Source organism: Mixophyes fleayi, chromosome 4 (assembly GCF_038048845.1).
Source record: "Mixophyes fleayi isolate aMixFle1 chromosome 4, aMixFle1.hap1, whole genome shotgun sequence".
Lineage (NCBI taxonomy): Eukaryota > Metazoa > Chordata > Amphibia > Anura > Limnodynastidae > Mixophyes > Mixophyes fleayi.
This window is the reverse complement of record NC_134405.1, coordinates 55,871,287-55,888,873: the sequence shown is the minus strand read 5'-3', so window position 1 is coordinate 55,888,873 and position 17,587 is coordinate 55,871,287. Positions and strand designations below refer to the sequence as shown.

The window sequence follows — 17,587 nt, the reverse complement described above, 5'->3', positions numbered from 1 at the left end:
TACCAAGATCGCCGGATCCTGCTCCGGCCAGAGTCTGGCTGATGTCATCTTGAAGGTCACAGAACTGCAACAAAAGGCAAAGGTCAGTTTGTTTAGTCACACATTAAATTTTGCCCTTAGAATCAGACAAGTAGGGAGCGAATGTAGAGACTGGCAGAGCGAGACACATGGCTGAACATCACACAAAGGACATATGATACAACTTAATTTGTCTAATGAATATCTAGAAATGGCAATGCAAAGAATGCTGCCTCGTGTCCCCCGTGAACTGTACTTAATCCCTACAGACTGGGAATTATTTATGGTAATGAACAGCAGGAGAATCCTAGACCTGCAAACACTATAAATGTAACCTCAGTCATACTACCTCCTGAATCTGTTCCACCAAACTTTCTGTCTTCTCCAGACTGACGTCTTTAAGGGCTGAACGCAGAGCAGAGACTCCCATCTGGTACGCAGACACCACCTATGATTGACAAACAAACAATTTTATTCATAAAAGAAAAATAATTAGTTTAAAAGAAGAAAAAATAAGAGGCTACCGCCGAAATACAGAATTGGACTGAACTGACTCTATGGCCGCAGGGCTACAGTTTGTTTGCTGTGTGATCCACACCAGTACATGAAAACAATGGGAATGCAGATCTGGTTTATCTATAATTTTGCAGCTACAGCAATCTTGTTCATTTTGAAGCAGCTCTCAATCATTAGCCATCAGGCTCTTGGACTACAGTTGAATTCTACAGGTTGAATAAAGAGCACTGTAGGACAGAAAAGTATAGACTGACAAGTTTCCTTAGTCTGTACTGAGTGTGTAAAGCTCTCTAGTGTATGATGTCACCTTGCGGTCAGTCTCCGCCATCGATATTCTCTCCAGGGTGCTCTGCACAGTATCCAGCTTGTTCTGCAGCTCTGACACCCGTCGCTCCGACAGTTTCCTGCGCCGCAGGCATCGCAGTGCCTAACAAGTGAGCCAGAGAAGAGACTGAGTGACAGAGACACAAGGGAATAGAGACAGAACATACAAGAACACATTGCACATATTTAGTAACATTGTGTATGTGTGCTTTATGCCTATGTGACTGTTTATATAAATAAACCCTAAGAAGTGTGCACTTTAGTGCAATCCACACGGTCTGTGCTGACGTACCATGTGGCTCGTTGTTGTGATGTAGAGTGTCTGGGGCTCCGTAAGGTCTCTGCCAGAGCAGTTACTTATCTCCTAGAACATGATACTAGAGGACAGTCTTCTCTCATTCATAGATAGACTCCAAGCCAATTCATGCACCCTCTCACATTGGCTGCCTATGGTGCACGTTACACAATGGATCATTTCTTAGCAGTCCCCAACACCAGTTACTTGTTCTCAGCAAATACATAGACCCACATTGTGCTACATTGTAATGTAGATGAGAATAAAACTGAGAGATTGTAATAATTCACAGTTAAATGGCGCACACTTCAGTCATTGCCAAGACTCACCTGCTGCTTATTCCCAGCTCTGTTAAAGCTTTTAGCCTCCTCCCTCAGTCTGGGGGCAGAGAAGAATGAAAGTTGTATCATTGTGAAATATCTAATATTAACAGCAAGTCTGAGTAAAAGTAATCTACAGTTAGTCACAGACTATTCTTGAGAAAAACGGGCTTAAACCTGCCCTGCTTAGTACTTTCTGCTTTAAGCCATTATTTAAATTAGCCATTGGTGTAGGCAGCATGTCCTGTGACATTAATCTCATGTGGTCATAGGGAGCCAATGTGTAACCTTCCTACACCTGAGGATGCAGGACTGCCCTCTGGAGCACATTGAGCATGCTCCATATGATGTGTCCACAAGACGCCGCCTGCGTGCAGGCATGCAATAAGGATATGGCTGTAATACACAGTAAACATATCCGACTGAACAAATATCTTTGCTTTAGTTCTTGTCTATGTGCAGCTGACTAGAACTCTTTAATGGTCAGGTTTAGGTGTGCAATGTATTGTGTATATTAAACAAGGCATTGTACAGTGCAGTTAATTGAAAATTTACCTTCCCACGTGACCTGAAAATTTACAGTAACTACAAAGTGAAAAGGTAGCCAGTGACGCTCACCTGTCCGATTCCTCACACACACCCTGTAGTTTCTCCGATAGCAGCTTCTCACTCTTCCGTAATGCATAAACGCCCAGATCTATCTCTCCGATAGGAGCCACATAAGCTGTTCCTCCCTGTATGAACTTCACCAGCTGGGAGGTAGCAGAAAGATCAGCATCAGAACTGTGATACTGAAAGGGACATTGTCACCTGTCCCAAACATTGTAACTTGCATCCTTCTATCAATAAAAGGCAACAGTGATTAAATGGCTGACTAATCGCACCTTAGCACAACTGCTTGTAATGCCATAAACACAAAAAAATAAAAAGGTTACTTATAGGTCTCAGTAATTGAGCTCTATCCCCAGAAACCTGGGCTCCAGGCAAAGATAGTGAAAAATAGAACTGAGAGAGTTCTTTTAAAAAAAAAAATCAAACAGTAAGCAAAGGGTGAAAGAGAAATATAGAGCGTAAGGTTACCCACTATTATAAGTGTAGTTTGGCTCATTCGAGCATGCTTGAAATAAATTGATGTTATGAATGGACATGAAAGTCAGACCAGACTAAACAGTGTACTCTGTGCTTCTCACCGTTTCTCCGTCTCTCTGCAGCACACAAATCTTCTTGTCTCTCTGTAGCTGCAGCAGAACCAACTTCAGTGCAGTCTGACTGGTAACCAGCTCTTTGCAGAGCCCATAGACGTCGTCCTCACTCAGCAAAGAGACAGAGCTCAGAGGAGAGGACTGATACGTCTGTAGCACCAGCTCGGCCTGGTCCTGGAGGGCGAGAAATAAGGGGCTGTATTGTATTATGATACTGTACAGCAACAATCAACATTCTGCACTGAATAGTCTTCATATATTGGAATAAGACATAAATATTTAATTTTTCTTATACAAGCTGCTCCTGACTAGGAAAACTTGTGACCAACACAGTATTTCAAAAATAACTAACCACATATTGTCAGGGGCCACACTTTATATGGTGTTTTTATGGTACTGTAATATTGTATGAACTCACCACCTTTATCTCAGTGTAACGGACCAAGCTAGGAGAGTTCTGAAGACTTACAATGAACAACATCCTATAACATTATGTACCTTAATCACTTCGGGAACCACAAACACCGCGTCCGGGTTTATCTGCCCCCCTAGAACTGCCCCCACTGTCCAGCGTAGAGGTTTGATGATCAGCTGTCTCATGCCCCATGAGATCCAACCACTGGCGATACCCGACACATAATCCGACTCAATCTGCAGGGCACCCCGCCTGCCACAATAGAATAGGCACATTGTAAATGTGGAGGAAGCAGTATGCAAAAAAGAAAAAAAATCAGCGCTGGAAAAAGAGACACCAATCCCGAATAAGGAGTTCATGGGATAAAATGATAAATCAAACTTTATTAACTACAAAGCGAACCATAAATGACCAGACATGAAAATAATTAATAAAAACAATAAAAATATATAATATAAAAATATTAGATGCTTCAAATTAAATGTACAAACAATAAAAACGGATATTGAATGGATATTCAAATACACATCACTAATATCACAAGGGTTCACTTACAGACTTTCTCAAGGCAAATGTTGTCACTTGGAATTGGAACGCGTATATGGAAGCGTTAAGTCAATATAAAAGTTCTGACCAGTGCACTGATCTATTGGTAATCAAGTTGTCCACTATATCCAAACTGTGCATAAATTAGTATAATTTATGATCAATCATTGAAACAGATTATCTCGCGGTCTCATCCTTAGTAGAACACGAACAATATACAACACTGGAGTTGAAATGGCAGCGATTCTGAGCTCCTATGGTCTTCAATCATATTCCAGCATCCAATTTTAAATTTAAGTACACAGGCGGCGCAAAACAGCGCTCAATATAACCAGATGGACGGCTGCATGGCTTGTGCATTAACAGCATTCATTGGATACTGTGTACTTTCAAGTTTCAGCAAGAATCAGCAGGGAAGTGAAGCTCCTGCAGGTCTCCTAATTATGGGATTTTCATTCCCCCCCCAGCGTTCTCCTTTACTATGTGCCACCAGAGAATGGCAATTACCCTTCTGACATCACTTCTGTGTATCTCTCTGTGGTTAGCAGCCAATTCTCTAGCACTAGTCCTTTCTAACTGTGACAACCAGCACCTGGTCCTCACCTGAGCATTTCCTGCATGACTGCTTCCAAGCCCAAGGGAGCACAGCCCTTGCGGGTGAAGTGCATCTTCAGCAGGCGCAGTGTGACACTGAGGAGTCCTTGTGCCTTGGCATGTTCAACAATCAGGGGGATCCAAAAAGCCATCTTACTGTCCCAATCAGCACTGTCCACATCCCTAGTTTGCTTGAAGGCAGAGAACAAAAAGGACATCCGCTCATCGTCTTCCCAGTCCAAGGGATAAGGAGGTGCCATCATAACCCTAGATCAAGGGGTGAACCTAAAAAGTGAAAGAAATATCTATATCAGTTTAATTAAAAATGTCCAAGTAGTGTGTTTAAGGATTTTTGTGTGTTTGTTTTACCTGACTACAATGCATTTTTCTCTAAAAAAAATTGGAGGATACTAATCTCTTCATTAGTTCAAAGAGTAATAAATCTCAGAGGTTAGACAAAATTCACATACAAAGGTTTACAAATTAAAATAACCTAAGAAAGTTAGGCTGAAAGACTGGGGAAAAAAATACAACTCAGCATAATAGAGACAGAGATGTAGAGAGGTGAGAATACAGAAAGGCTTATGGTTTTCAAAAACAATTGAAAAACATTTTGTACTGTTCCCTGAGTTACCTATCCATAGTTGTGAACATTTTAAAATACTTTCCATGGAAACTTTGTCCCTCAGCCACTGTATAAAACCGCGTCACAAGCAATACTTATCTGGAAGACCTTGCAGCATTATAATCCCCATCATTAAACAAATTCAATTAATTTTATTATAATCTTTCCTGCATTTTAAATACTCTTCTTCAATAAATATTAAAGCTATAAAGTCCATAGAATAATGATGAATGTGAAAATTTACAGCCAACATGCCTGAAGCAGGAATTTGAGTGTGCAGGTGGTCATTACTGTACAACAGGGACAATACCAGGAACCAATCTTAAACATTTAGGATTGTTCCAAGAAATGAGGGAAATACTATAGCTAAAACTTCAGATAGTAAATAGATTACCTCTTTCTGCCTTAGGTCTTATATCCCCGGCATTTGACCAAGCTCCAGTCACACTAGAGGTCAAACAAGAACACCTTTGACACACTGTAGATGGCGAGCACTGGTGCTTATGCTTAAAAAATTTATAAACAGCACTCTAGTATAGTTACGTATAGTATACGTTAATATATTGGACTTGCACTGATGACACTGTTGACCACTCTCTCCTCATACAAACGCTACAATCCCTAGGTCTTGAAGGCACTGTCCTATCCCGATTCTCATCCTACCCATCTAATCGCTCGTTCAGTGTTAATTTCTCTGGATCCACCTCTGCTCCGCTTCCTTTATCAGCTGGAGTACCATAAGGCTCAGTCCTAGGTCCTCTGCTATTCTCCATCTACACCACTTCTCTAGGAAAACAAATAAGCTCCATTCAATTCCAATATCATCTCTATGCGGATGATACCCAAATCTATCTATCCTCTCCTGGGAGAAACATTTATCAACAGCCGCATAAAATGAAAGATAGTCTTCAATCCTTATCGCATTGATAAGGATTGAACTATTTCTCATATTTATTAAAAAATCTCCACAGTAGCAGCAGTCACGAAAAACTGCTGTTCCTGTGAAGTTAAAAACTTACCTTTCCACTGCCTCTTCCTTCCCGAAGCTGCTTTGCGATCCACAGAAGTCTTGTGCGCATGATCCATCTGAAAACTTCTCTGAACTTCAGTGTTGCAGAGAACAGAGTGTAACGGAGGGATCATGTGATCCCTCCACACATGCTCTTCAGAGCAGAGTTGAACAGTGCTGAAAAATAGCAGAAATGGTAATGTACGTCAGCCTGAGCTGGAGTACATTACCATATGTGTTAAACCATTTCTATTTATTGTTAAATTGTGGTACATAGCAATCCCCATAGACATCTATGCGGACTGCTATGTATTACGAAAAAAAAGTGCAAAGCAGCAGATATCTATATCTGCTGCGATGCACTATTGATAGATGAGGCAAATACTTGAATTGGCGTCTAATCCCCTAAAACTGCTGTTTTCAGGGAATAGACGCCAATTGAGGGATTAATAAATAGGCCCCCTGATCTCTCACCATCTGTGTCTTGCGTTACTGACTGTCTTTCTGCCATTTCATCTGGCATGTCCTCTCGCCAACTCAAACGCAATCTTTCAAAAACCAGAATTAATAATATCCACACCCAACAATAGCAGTTTACTGCCTGACATTTCTATTTCTGTTGGCAACATGACCATAAATCCTACCCCGCAAGCTCGCTGCCTAGGTGTAATCCTTGACTCACAATTATCCTTTGTTCCCCACATCAACTCTATATATACACATCATGCTGCATACATCTAAAAAACATTTCCAGAATACATACATATCTCACACAAGACACTACAAAAACTTTAATTCATGCACTCATCATCTTCCACATCGACTACTGTAATTCACTCCTTATTGGTCTTCCCAAAATCAGACTTGAGCCCCTACAATCTATTTTGCACGCAGCGGCTAGATTGATTTTCTTGCAAATTACATCTGCTGAGTCACTGTCAGTCTCTACATTGGTTGGCTGTTTTTCAACAAATCCAATATAAAATTCTTCTACTAACATACAAGGCCATCAACAAAATTGCACCGACATACATCTTCTCACTTGTCTTAAAATATCTACCAACTCGACATCTCCGTTCTGCACAAGATCTCGGTCATCACTTCTTCTCATGCTTGGTTACAGGACTTTTATTGGGCTGCACAAAGTTTATGGAATTCACTCCCTTGCACCATAAGAGTTTCCTCTAGTCTTCAAACATTCAAGCATTCTCTGAAAACCCACAAGCATTCTCTGAAAACCCACCTCTTCAGACAAGCTTCTAATATTCATCAACCACCCTCTTAATCTCCCTAGTTTACCCTATTACCACCCTCTACACAGCTAACACAAGACAACAACCCTCTGACCAACATTGTTTGGTTACTGATCACACAGCCCACTGAATACTTTGTAACCTTTGCATTCTAACTGGACAAATATTCAACAAGATGTAGCTCTTACCCTTGTGTATCAAACCATTGTCCCATAGATTGTAAGCTTGTGAGCAGGGCCCTCTTACCTATCTGTATGTATTACCCAGTATTGTTTTATCACTGTTTGTGTCCAATTGTAAAGTGCTACGGAATCTGCTGGCGCTATATAAATAAATGTTGATGATGAACACAAACAAATGGAGCATGCTGCACCTAAAATCCACAACATTCCTGAATGCCAGGGGGCATGGCGACATTGTAAAGAATGGGTTCCAATGTCACTCCCATTTACGTGCGTTGTACTAGTAAATACATGCATTGTGATGCCTTACCTGGACAACCACAGGGATTATGTTGTTAGACTAGGAAACTGGGAGACTTATTGACTGCTTGAATTTCCAAAGCACATGTTTTATCCAGAAATGTTCAGCTGAATGCAATAATATCCTGCTCTGTTACAGTATGGATAGGACACAAAACCAAGATCCATTTACTTAATCCATTCCCTACACGAGAAGTTATATATTGGAGTGACAGAAAGAGATGAGACAGAGAAGGAACAGGGGCAATGATTAGAAGGGTAGAGCCAGCTGAGATGTCAGCCTCTGGCACACAGTAAATATATTATATGCACATAACGAGGATATAGCACACTGAGCATAATATACAGTACACAGATAAAAAGTAGGACATCATACCCCCCAGACTGCAGATTTTACTTTCGGTTTGACACTTCCCAGACCCCGTCGCAGAGTAGGAACCATAGAGAGGAGATGGAGATAGAGCGTCTCCGTGCGTTGCTTAGGCGCCCTCTGCTGGATGACAGGCGGCGTTCCGACGGTACAAACCGGAAAGCGTTCGCGGTGCTTTGGAGACGTGACATATACAGACGCTAGCATTACCATGGTGATACCAGGAGGCTTCACTAATACCCTCACTGAGTAGTTCCCACACCCCGGAGAGTTGTACCACTTATCAATATGTATGAGGTGTTTAGTGTAACTCCTCCCTCTTCCCGGTGACGTCACGGTCTAATTTGGCGGCAAAACTGAGCGGAGTGTGGGCGGTGAGGGTCTGCGGGTACCCCCAAGACTGGCAGGTGACTGACGCTGTATGTCCACATATATCACCTTACGTATAGTCCTGTCTTCTCTATGTATTATCCCTGTGTGTCCTATATATCATCCCTGGGTGTCCTATATATCATATCATCCTTGTGTGCCCTATGTATCATACTGTGTGTCCTATATATCATACTGTGTGCGATCCTTGTGTGCCCTATATATCATCCTGTGTGCGGTCCCTGCGCCCCCTGTGCATCACCCTGTCTTCGGTCCCTGCACTCGCTGTGCAGCACCCTGTCTGCGGTCCCTGTGCCCCCTCTGCTTCATCCAGTATACTGTGCATGCTCTGTGCCTATCATGTGTGACAATCTATATCTGCTTTTCTTCCAAGACCCCAGTAATGATACAATCTATCTCTTCTCAGGTGACAGGCAGGGAAGGCTCTGCATCATGGAAGATGAGCCAGGCATTTCTGATCAGGACTCGGATGCAGGGAGTGAGGAGGTCCTTACTCCTCCGGAGCTCATCAGCAAACTGGAAGAGGTGAGACATTGTGTGGAGCTTATCAGTTGTGTAGTGCAAATGTAATTGGCATGTGTATTGTCTTGTTTGTAGTGCAGGGAGAACTACAGTGCTTCAGTTGTTGCAGAGCATCCTAGTAGATCTAATTTCACAATAACTTGTCGATAGTCGACCATTCCTGTGTTACTCTATTTTTACCATATAGCAAGTCTGTAGATTGATATACACTTAGGATGAAATTAAATTGGTGCTAGGTCCTGCTGCACACACTTCCAGACATCGCGGTACCTCTGTGAGGTGTGTGCAAAAATCATCAATGTTTTAGGTACTGAACATCCCGTGAGACCTCGCTTTAAATTTCCCTCTTAGAGGTAAAGTGAGAAAAAATGTCTGTTGGACCCAACTGAGAGCGCTGGTCATCTGGCACATAAGTGTATTGTATGTGCTTGGACTACCTGTCTATAGGGACGAGAAAATGCACAGCTTCCTCACTATATATCATTTTAACTATAAACTTCCTGATCCACTCTCTATAGTTCTCTGTAATATTGTAACGCACACAAGCAGAGTGACGAAGAGGTGAGAGATGGAGCTGAGAGATGAGACCAGTTGAGCTGTGAAAGAGGCTGCTGTGAGAGACTTGTTGACTGAGAGCTGAGAGGGAGACCCTTGTGAGAGAGATGAGCTCAGAGCTATTATAGAGGCAGCTGTGAGAGACAGTCATGAGAGAGACAGGCTGAGAACTGAGAGATCCCTGCTGAGGAGCACTGCACAGGGCTCCTCTTCTCCAGCTCCATCTCCCCCTGTGTCGGCCACTAACCATGGTGGATGACGACACAGAAACTGGCTTACACTTCCTTCAACCTCCAGCACCAGGTGAGCATCCCTTCCCTCCACAGAAGAAGCTTCGAGTTGCAGATTTCCCTCTTCCTCCTCCTATCTGGCAATCCAGAAGGGAAATCCTCCGGCGAGGAACTAGCTAACTACAACAGGTTGCTGACTCTCAGCAATAACAGGGCCTCCGCCATCAGCACTCTGTAACTAGGCCTCAATAAGAAGTGGCTGAGACAGGCCGACAAGGATGTCAACATCTGCATGGCCTTGTCTCAAGTATTTGTGTGGAGGGTGAGATCTTCCTGCGACACCCTTATCAGTATGTTTACCAGGATCGGAGTCACTGACACCGATAGAGGTCTCAATGACCAAGACCATACTCCGTGTATACATGAATATACCAACATCTTAGTCGCTCGCCCCTTACCTAGTGTGTATGTAAAGTGTATGGCAATCACTTAGATTTATTAACATTTATTTTATGCTCTCTGTATTGTATATCGGCCTCTGGAATGCTGCTTGTATTGCACATAGGTCCCTGAAATGGTTGCTGCTGTTGTGACTCCGCCTACCATTGTGTGTAGCATTGGCTGAAGTGACTAGGAATAATGAATGATATGCTAACCATGCCTAGTTTTGCATTACCATTGATTTGGCCCCACCTACATGAAATCACTTTCAGGTTTTTTTCCTAGGGCCACTAAGTTCCCATACTGTTCCTGTATGCTACTATATAAATAAATAAATGCTGACAATAATAATGTCGCGTGAACCCTGTGCCCGTGGATCTTCAAAAGGAATATTCTCATTACAAAGGAAACTTTTGAGTTTTTATTTTTAATTGAAATTTGTATGTCCACTTTGTCAAAAAAAAAGTCTATATATATATATATATATATATATATATATATATATATACAGGTACTTTAGGATAATTTCACATTTGTAAATGTTTTTACTGGCTCTTCTGTAGGACAACTTTTATCTTAGTCTGTAGGAAAATTCATGCCGGATTTGTTTTTATTATATGATGAGAACCTGGTGACCTTGCAGAAAGTTGATTTGTAAAACTAAGAAATTCATGTTGTATTCAAGTAGTTATTTGCAGAATTTTTTTTGGGGGGGGGGGGGGGGGGGAATTATCTGACCAAAATCACTACACCATATGCATAAAACTGGCCAAAAAGTAGAGGTCTTAAACAAATGTTACAAATACCACACTTGCTTCAGAAACCCCTCTACATGGTGTATACATAACCTTACATTGATGAGCTTATGCAGCTATTGTTGCTGAATAGCACTCACATTCTGGTTGGGTTTTTTTTGTGTTTTTTTTTATTTATTTTTTTTACTGTAAATAGAATGAAACCGCTTAAGGAAACAGTGAAGATAAAGGCCTTGCTGCTGATAAATACACAAGTCACTCGTCCATCACTGTATCTATTCACAAACCTAATGCCGAAAGTGGGATCCCTGCTCCAGGGAGAGAGATATAGATATATTCAAACTATTACTCTTTTGGTGTTGGTCCCTGCTTGACACTTTCCAAGCTAGAAGATGTTGTAAAAGTGACTATACAGGAAAAGGTGATAGAACTTAGTACTGCCACTTAGATGTTTTGTTTTCACCACTAGAAAGACTAGTATTTGGTTGCTATGAGCTACAACACCTTTTTCCGTGTTCACCACTTTTCATAATTGTCCACCTTGAACCTATTATGGTGATTCCATCACTCTTGTGGGGCTTCCTGTTTATTTCAAGTCTTGATGCCCTTAAACCAACTTACGGCCACTCTCTTGTGTTGTGGACATTCTCTATTGATGCTGAAGCTGTATAGAGACATGACGTGCTGTGAGAGTTTGGTTCAGATGTGGCAGTATTGTAAGCAGATTGTTAGAATACACTGTATGTGACCTCTGGCAACCTGTTGCTCTCATCTTGCAGAACATTCTGGTACTTGTAGTTCCAGAACAGCTGGAGAGCCAAAGGCTACCACCTACATCTGATCTATCTACAGTACGTTTATATAATGAACCAGTAAAATAACCATCGTCATCATCATTTATTTATATAGCGCCACTAATTCCGCAGCGCTGTACAGAGAACTCGCGCACATCAGTCCCTGCCCCATTGGGGCTTACAGTCTAAATTCCCTAACACACACACACACACACACACACAGAGAAAGACTAGGGTAAATTTTTAATAGCAGCCAATTTACCTACCAGTATGTTTTTTAAATGTGTGGGAGGAAACCGGAGCACCCAGAGGAAACCCACGCAAACACGGGGAGAACATACAAACTCCACACAGATAAGGCCATGGTTGGCAATTGAACTTATGACCCCAGTGCTGTGAGGCAGAAGTGCTAACCACTAAGCCACCATGAAGCCCATGTGATCTATTTTTCCTATTTCCGCAGGCTTGGCTCAATGAAAAGTTTGCACCTGAACTCCTGGAGAGTAAATCTGAGATCGTGGAGTGTGTGATGGAGCAGCTGAATCATATGGTAACGTGCCTCCTGATTTACGCAGGCGGGGGCTCTACCTATTTATGTGATGTCACTCCTGGTAACTCCTAATCTCTCATCCCTCCAGGAGCAAAACTTGCAGCGAGCCCGACAAGGGGATTTGAAGATCAGTTTCCATCACATGGAGATAGAGAGGATCCGATTTATGCTTAGCAGTTATTTGCGCAGTCGCTTGCTCAAGGTATCCGGTGTTAAATACACAAAACCTAACTCGCGTATGTGACATAAAATGTGATTGTACTTTAACAAAACATTAAATAATTCTAAATGTAAAGTACTCCAATTCCTCTACTTTGTGTCTACAAGATCAGCTAGTTCCCTCTTGCTCATTGTCTCATCTAGCTGGGCGTAGGCTATAAAACCCTATCAGTTAGTTAATATAATGGAGTACCTATAATTGCAGCATAATTGACAAACAACGGACACTGGGGGGACAGAAGCAGGGATTACAATAACTACTGCAGATCCAACAATAAAACATAACGTTTGAGATTGCAGAATTTTACACATACAGGATGACTGTTAAATATACAATTCTAGATGTTGTGTTGGTATATACACTTGATGGTGTCTTTATGCAGACAGAGCAATGAGTCCAGTATTCTGTGCATACTTAGATCACTTATTCTTATGTGGTATTTTCAGCATCTCTTCTGTCTCCTCCTGTCAGATTGAGAAGTTTTTCCCACATGTTCTGGAGAAGGAGAAGGCACGTGGAGAAGGAGAGCCGGCACATTTATCCCCAGAGGAGTTTGCCTTTGCCAAGGAGTGAGTGATATATTGAGGGCTGATGTGACCTGACGCCTTTACAGCCTTGAGAGATTAGGGATATGTACTCCTCCATCACTCATACCTCTCTCGTCGGCACAGGTATATGGCAAACACAGAGACCTTACTGAAGAGCGTGGCCTTCCGTCACATGCCCCCAAATTTACAGACGGTGGACTTGCTGAAATGTGGTAAGAGATAGACTTGGAAATGATGGGAGGCTGAATGACAGATGGCCCCGTCTCTCACGACTTTTTAATTTTCTTGTAGTCCCCAAACCAAACCTGGACTCGTTTGTGTTTCTGAAGGTGAAGCAGGCCCAGGAGAACATCCTGGTGGAGCCAGAGACCGATGAGCAGAGGTGGGGGAAGAAGTGGCACATTGTGGTTCTATATTGGATTCAGATTTCCAGACCTTATCCACCTGGTGTCGGCTCAGGGAAAATATAAGGAAAACTTTCATACATATGAAAACTGTATAACATTTTATGTAGATCGGAAATATTTGGTAGATATCACTCTGTTTCCAGTAGGCACTCGTTTCACTGCAATTCCTAAGACTGTATTTAGGGTTAAACATATTACAACATCATGGAAAATATTATGGAAAAAAAACAAAACAATGGTTACCAAAAACCATCACATTTGTTAGTGATGGCATGATCCCATTTCTGCCTCTTGTATCTATCTTAACTTAATTTTTATATTCTATAAAGAAATGGTAAAAAAAAACAACAAAAAAAAAAAAACAATGTCAGTAATAACGGAGTCTTGGTGATACACAGCACAAATTACAGGTCTCTGAGTCCCTATACACCGAAGCCATAAGCTTTAATGCCATACCTGAAAAAATCCCATGCCTTATCAGACTGTTCTGTATTTGGGCTGGGGGGTATTCCTGATATTCGTTGTTTCAACTCATCTATCATCGGAGTAATTGAATCATGCGGCCATTAACAAATGGCTATGTATTTATTGAAAAGCATTAGTAATTTAGAGGATTGGGTTTCTTTCCCAGTAGTTTCCAAGGTATTCTAATATTTGTAACCATAAATATAGTACCCCTTAATTGTCTCCAGTGGGGGGCTTGTTTCATTGCAACTCCTACAACTTGGAGAGACGTCTACAAAATATTTCCGATTTATATAAAATGTTCTACATATTTTCCTAGTGCTTTATACCAGGCCGATAAGTGTAAAGTTCCGTTGAATACCCCGCACAATAAGTGGTGTCATCGTTGGGAATAGAAATAAGACGTATTCTTACAGCATGTAAGCTATTTCAAGCATTAAGATTTTATGACACTGGCTTCTCACTGAGGCTGCATTTTATGTGCAGGATCAGGAGACTTGGGAGGGGTTAGAGGTGATAAGGAGGTGCGTATAATGAAGAGTGGCAGTAGAAATATGAAACATCGTAGTAAATGCTAGTATTCGTCTAAACAAAATGATGTTGGAAGAGATTATAACAGCAGGTATAAGTGTGACTTGGTTGGGTAGTGCATTTGGAAGGCTATAACATGTATAGGAAGGATTGCAATGAGGGAGGGGGTTGTGTATATGTATGTTACCAATATTTATGTTTTTAGTATCTGCACCAGTGATTAGATTCTAGGGGGTATATTTACTAAACTGGGTTTGAAAAAGTGGGGATGTTGCCTATAGCAACCAATCACATTCTAGCTGTCATTTTGTAGAATGTACTTAATAAATAATTAGAATCGGATTGGTTGCTATAGGCAACATCTCCACTTTTTCAATTCCACTGTTTACTGAATATACCACCTAGGTGTGTATCCAGGCATATATAAACACTTCAATACTAATTCAAAGGGACTAACGAACATTATAATAGCCCAGCCTATCAGTCATACAGTTATCACCTTGTATAACCTACCTAAGCTGGTCTCCTATAATTCTTCAATGCTGAACTCAGTAAGGGCTATATTTACTAAACTGCGGGTTTGAAAAAGTGGAGATGTTGCCTATAGCAACCAATCAGATTCTAGTTTATCATTTATATAGCACGTTCTACAAAATGCCAGCTAGAATCTTCCCTTGTTCAGCTGGTGAGCTACAAGAATATGTAACAGATAATGAGTAATTTATTTTAACTTTGTTTATGTATGAGAGCGATCATCTGTTCTCTCTGTTTATTGACAATCTTGTTATCTCCCAGAAATAAAATAAATTGCCATATGAATGGGAGAGGTGGCTTTCAGTATCTGGTTGAAATAATAGATTATGAATTGCTCTTAATACATATAAAACTTTTGTCTTCCACCAGTGAATACGCTATAGACATGGAGATTGGGTCTCAGCATCTTATTCGGTATCGCACAATAGCTCCTCTCGTGGCCTCTGGGGCAGTGAAACTCCTCTGATACCACCTAAAGCTGCAGGACATTGCACGGTGCAGTACTAGGTGTAGCCAGTGTGGGGCAGATGTCCTATAAATGACTGATGCTACAAGAAGAGCTGAACGTTCTATAGTGTTCTAATTGTACAGGAAGTGGAATGTTAGAATGTACAGCTCATCTGTGGACACTTTACACGAGCATCTGCTCACATAGCTGCCAATCACACTGATATGGACATGGGGGATCATTTTCTACCAAAAGAACGTTTTGGAGAATGCATGAATTTGAGACTGGTGTTATGAGGATTATAAAGACAAACCTCAATATTTTATATTTTGGTTTAAACGTGACATTGACTGCAAGAAAACAACCTGCTTTTAATGTTTGGGGGCAGAGTTTAGCAGCTCCTTATGGCCAGAGTAACCTTAGGACCAAAGCGACCTATAAATGTGTAGCGTACATGAATAAATACAAGGTAACCTGATGTTCATGTTACATGTTCAACTTGGATTTGCTCATCCTACTTTGGTGCTCCTTAAAATGAAAATTTATTGTGGACATGGACATTTTTTTGAGATGGTTAAACATGTGTGACACTGTCTAGTCCTCTGCTGACAGATTCGTTCCAGACTCTACTCTCCGGCTATGGCTAAGCCTAGTTCTTCTGGACGCAACGAGTTCGGTCACTGATGTCACCCTTATCACACAGTAGAAGTACAAGAGAGACTCCGTGCTTGATGGCTTTGACCTCCCTTTTAGACTTGACATTGAAGCCATCATTTACAATGGAGGCAGCCATCGTGTTAAGAGACTTTAGCATAGTGGGTCACTTTGTGCTTCAGTGACATCAGAATTTGCTAGTGATGCAATTTTCTATACTATACATGGAAAATGCAATAAAAAGTGATCTGTTTTGTGTATTTGTTTTGAGTTTTGCATCTGACTTTCATGCAAATGTCTGTCCTTGCTGCTGTGTCCATGGGATAGTGCCCTTTCGCTTCTGCACTTGCAAAAAAAGTGCTGTAAGTGGCTTCTTATTTCTTTAGTTTATATCTGTTTTTTTGTGCAGGCATAAAAGTCAAATTAAATAAAAGTATGTAGATAAGCTCTTAATGAGGAGCTAAAGCCACTAAATTGACATTTTAATTTATATCCTCAAGATATCACACACCCACTTTATTAGGGACACCTGTAAACCTGCTCCTTGATGCAATTATATAATCAGCCAATCATATGGCAGTAACTGAGTGCATAAAAGCATGCAGACATTGTCATAAGGATCAGTTGTTCAGACCAAACACCAAACTGGGGAAGAAATTACTAATAATAATGAATAAGTGACTTTGACTGTGGAATGATTGTTAGTGCCAAGGGCGGTATGTATCTCAGAAACTGCAGATCTGGGATTTTCCAGCAATGTTCCCAAAACCTGGTCCTCAAGTACCTCCAACATGTCATGTTTTGAGGATTACTTTAATCAGTGAGTCAATCTATAAGAGTATTTAAGTCATTTTCTCACCTGTACTTTGACAGAAATGCACATAACATTGCCCAGTTTGGATGATTTTTATTTTGTGCACCAGTCTCTATTGAGTAGCAGTTCTGTGGGTGAAATGCAGTGTTAAAGATGGCTGGGGAGAATTACCAGACTATTTCAAGCTGACGACAAGTGTCGGTACCTCAAATATTCGTGTGTTGCAACAGTGATATGCAGAAAAGCCTCTCTGAACACACATCATGTCGATCCTTGAAGTGCATGGGCTACAGCAGCAGACCGCACCAGGTTCCACCCTTGTCCACTAAGAAGGGAGTCCACAGTGGATCCAGGCTCGCCAATACTGGACAGCTGAAGATGGTGAAAACGTTGCCTGATCTGATGTGTCTTGATTGCTGCAGCGACATGCAGATAGGAGTAGACCCACCATCTAATGGCTACTTCCTGTAGGATAACGTGCTATGTCAAGAAAACACGTCATCTCTAATCATAATATATACACATCTTAAAACAGCTCTGACCCCTCCAGACTTGTTCTCCATAAGACCTCTGAAGATCCTTTAAGTCCTGTAAATTGTGAAGTGGGACCTCCATTGCTCTGACTTATTTTTCCAGCACATCCCACAGCTGCTCGATCACCTTAAAGTCATGTTCCTCAACATTTTTTTGAAGTGTGGCAGAGCCATTATTCTGCTGACAGAGGCCACTGCCATCAGGGAATAATGTTGCCATGAAGGGT

At 41.4% G+C, this 17,587-nt stretch overlaps 2 protein-coding genes and 1 long non-coding RNA gene across 5 annotated transcripts in view; 2 read left to right on the top strand and 1 right to left on the bottom strand.

Moving 5' to 3' along the window:
* Window positions 1-8,154, bottom strand: part of CHMP7 (charged multivesicular body protein 7) — a 13,222-nt gene extending 5,068 nt beyond the window's left edge. The window contains exons 1-9 of one of the 2 annotated variants that reach the window (XM_075207072.1): window positions 7,976-8,154; window positions 4,240-4,515; window positions 3,174-3,342; window positions 2,664-2,849; window positions 2,092-2,225; window positions 1,483-1,531; window positions 842-961; window positions 368-466; window positions 4-64 (exon numbers count right to left, since the gene is read on the bottom strand). In XM_075207072.1, the coding sequence (XP_075063173.1) occupies window positions 4-64; window positions 368-466; window positions 842-961; window positions 1,483-1,531; window positions 2,092-2,225; window positions 2,664-2,849; window positions 3,174-3,342; window positions 4,240-4,493 (1,072 nt within the window). In that variant the 5' untranslated portion in view covers window positions 4,494-4,515; window positions 7,976-8,154. Of the gene's footprint in view, window positions 1-3; window positions 65-367; window positions 467-841; window positions 962-1,482; window positions 1,532-2,091; window positions 2,226-2,663; window positions 2,850-3,173; window positions 3,343-4,239; window positions 4,516-7,609; window positions 7,746-7,975 lie in introns of those variants that run through there. The other variant, XM_075207073.1, reaches the window with a different exon arrangement.
* Window positions 1-17,587, top strand: part of LOC142151445 (uncharacterized) — a 404,300-nt gene that overhangs the window by 46,196 nt on the left and 340,517 nt on the right. The gene's annotated exons all lie outside the window — the stretch shown is intronic.
* GINS4 (GINS complex subunit 4) lies at window positions 8,089-16,273 on the top strand. Of its 2 annotated transcripts, none has more exons than XM_075207075.1 (8): window positions 8,089-8,376; window positions 8,766-8,884; window positions 12,120-12,206; window positions 12,295-12,408; window positions 12,898-12,995; window positions 13,098-13,186; window positions 13,266-13,356; window positions 15,281-16,273. In XM_075207075.1, exons 2-8 carry the CDS (start codon window positions 8,792-8,794, stop codon window positions 15,375-15,377), a joined length of 669 nt encoding a protein of 222 aa, XP_075063176.1. In that variant the 5' UTR covers window positions 8,089-8,376; window positions 8,766-8,791; the 3' UTR covers window positions 15,378-16,273. The 2 variants fall into 2 exon arrangements, with proteins under 2 accessions (XP_075063176.1, XP_075063175.1); XM_075207074.1 differs by having other exon boundaries at window positions 8,089-8,388; window positions 8,782-8,884.

What these genes read in the sequence shown, in the direction of transcription:
- GINS4 (XM_075207075.1), top strand. Translation starts at nt 8,792, where the DNA reads ATGGAAGATGAGCCAGGCATTTCTGATCAGGACTCGGATGCAGGGAGT. An exon ending in TGGAGCAGCTGAATCATATG is followed by an intron (nt 12,207 to 12,294) that starts GTAACGTGCCTC and finishes TCATCCCTCCAG; the next exon opens with GAGCAAAACTTGCAGCGAGC. An exon ending in GGTGGACTTGCTGAAATGTG is followed by an intron (nt 13,187 to 13,265) that starts GTAAGAGATAGA and finishes ATTTTCTTGTAG; the next exon opens with TCCCCAAACCAAACCTGGAC.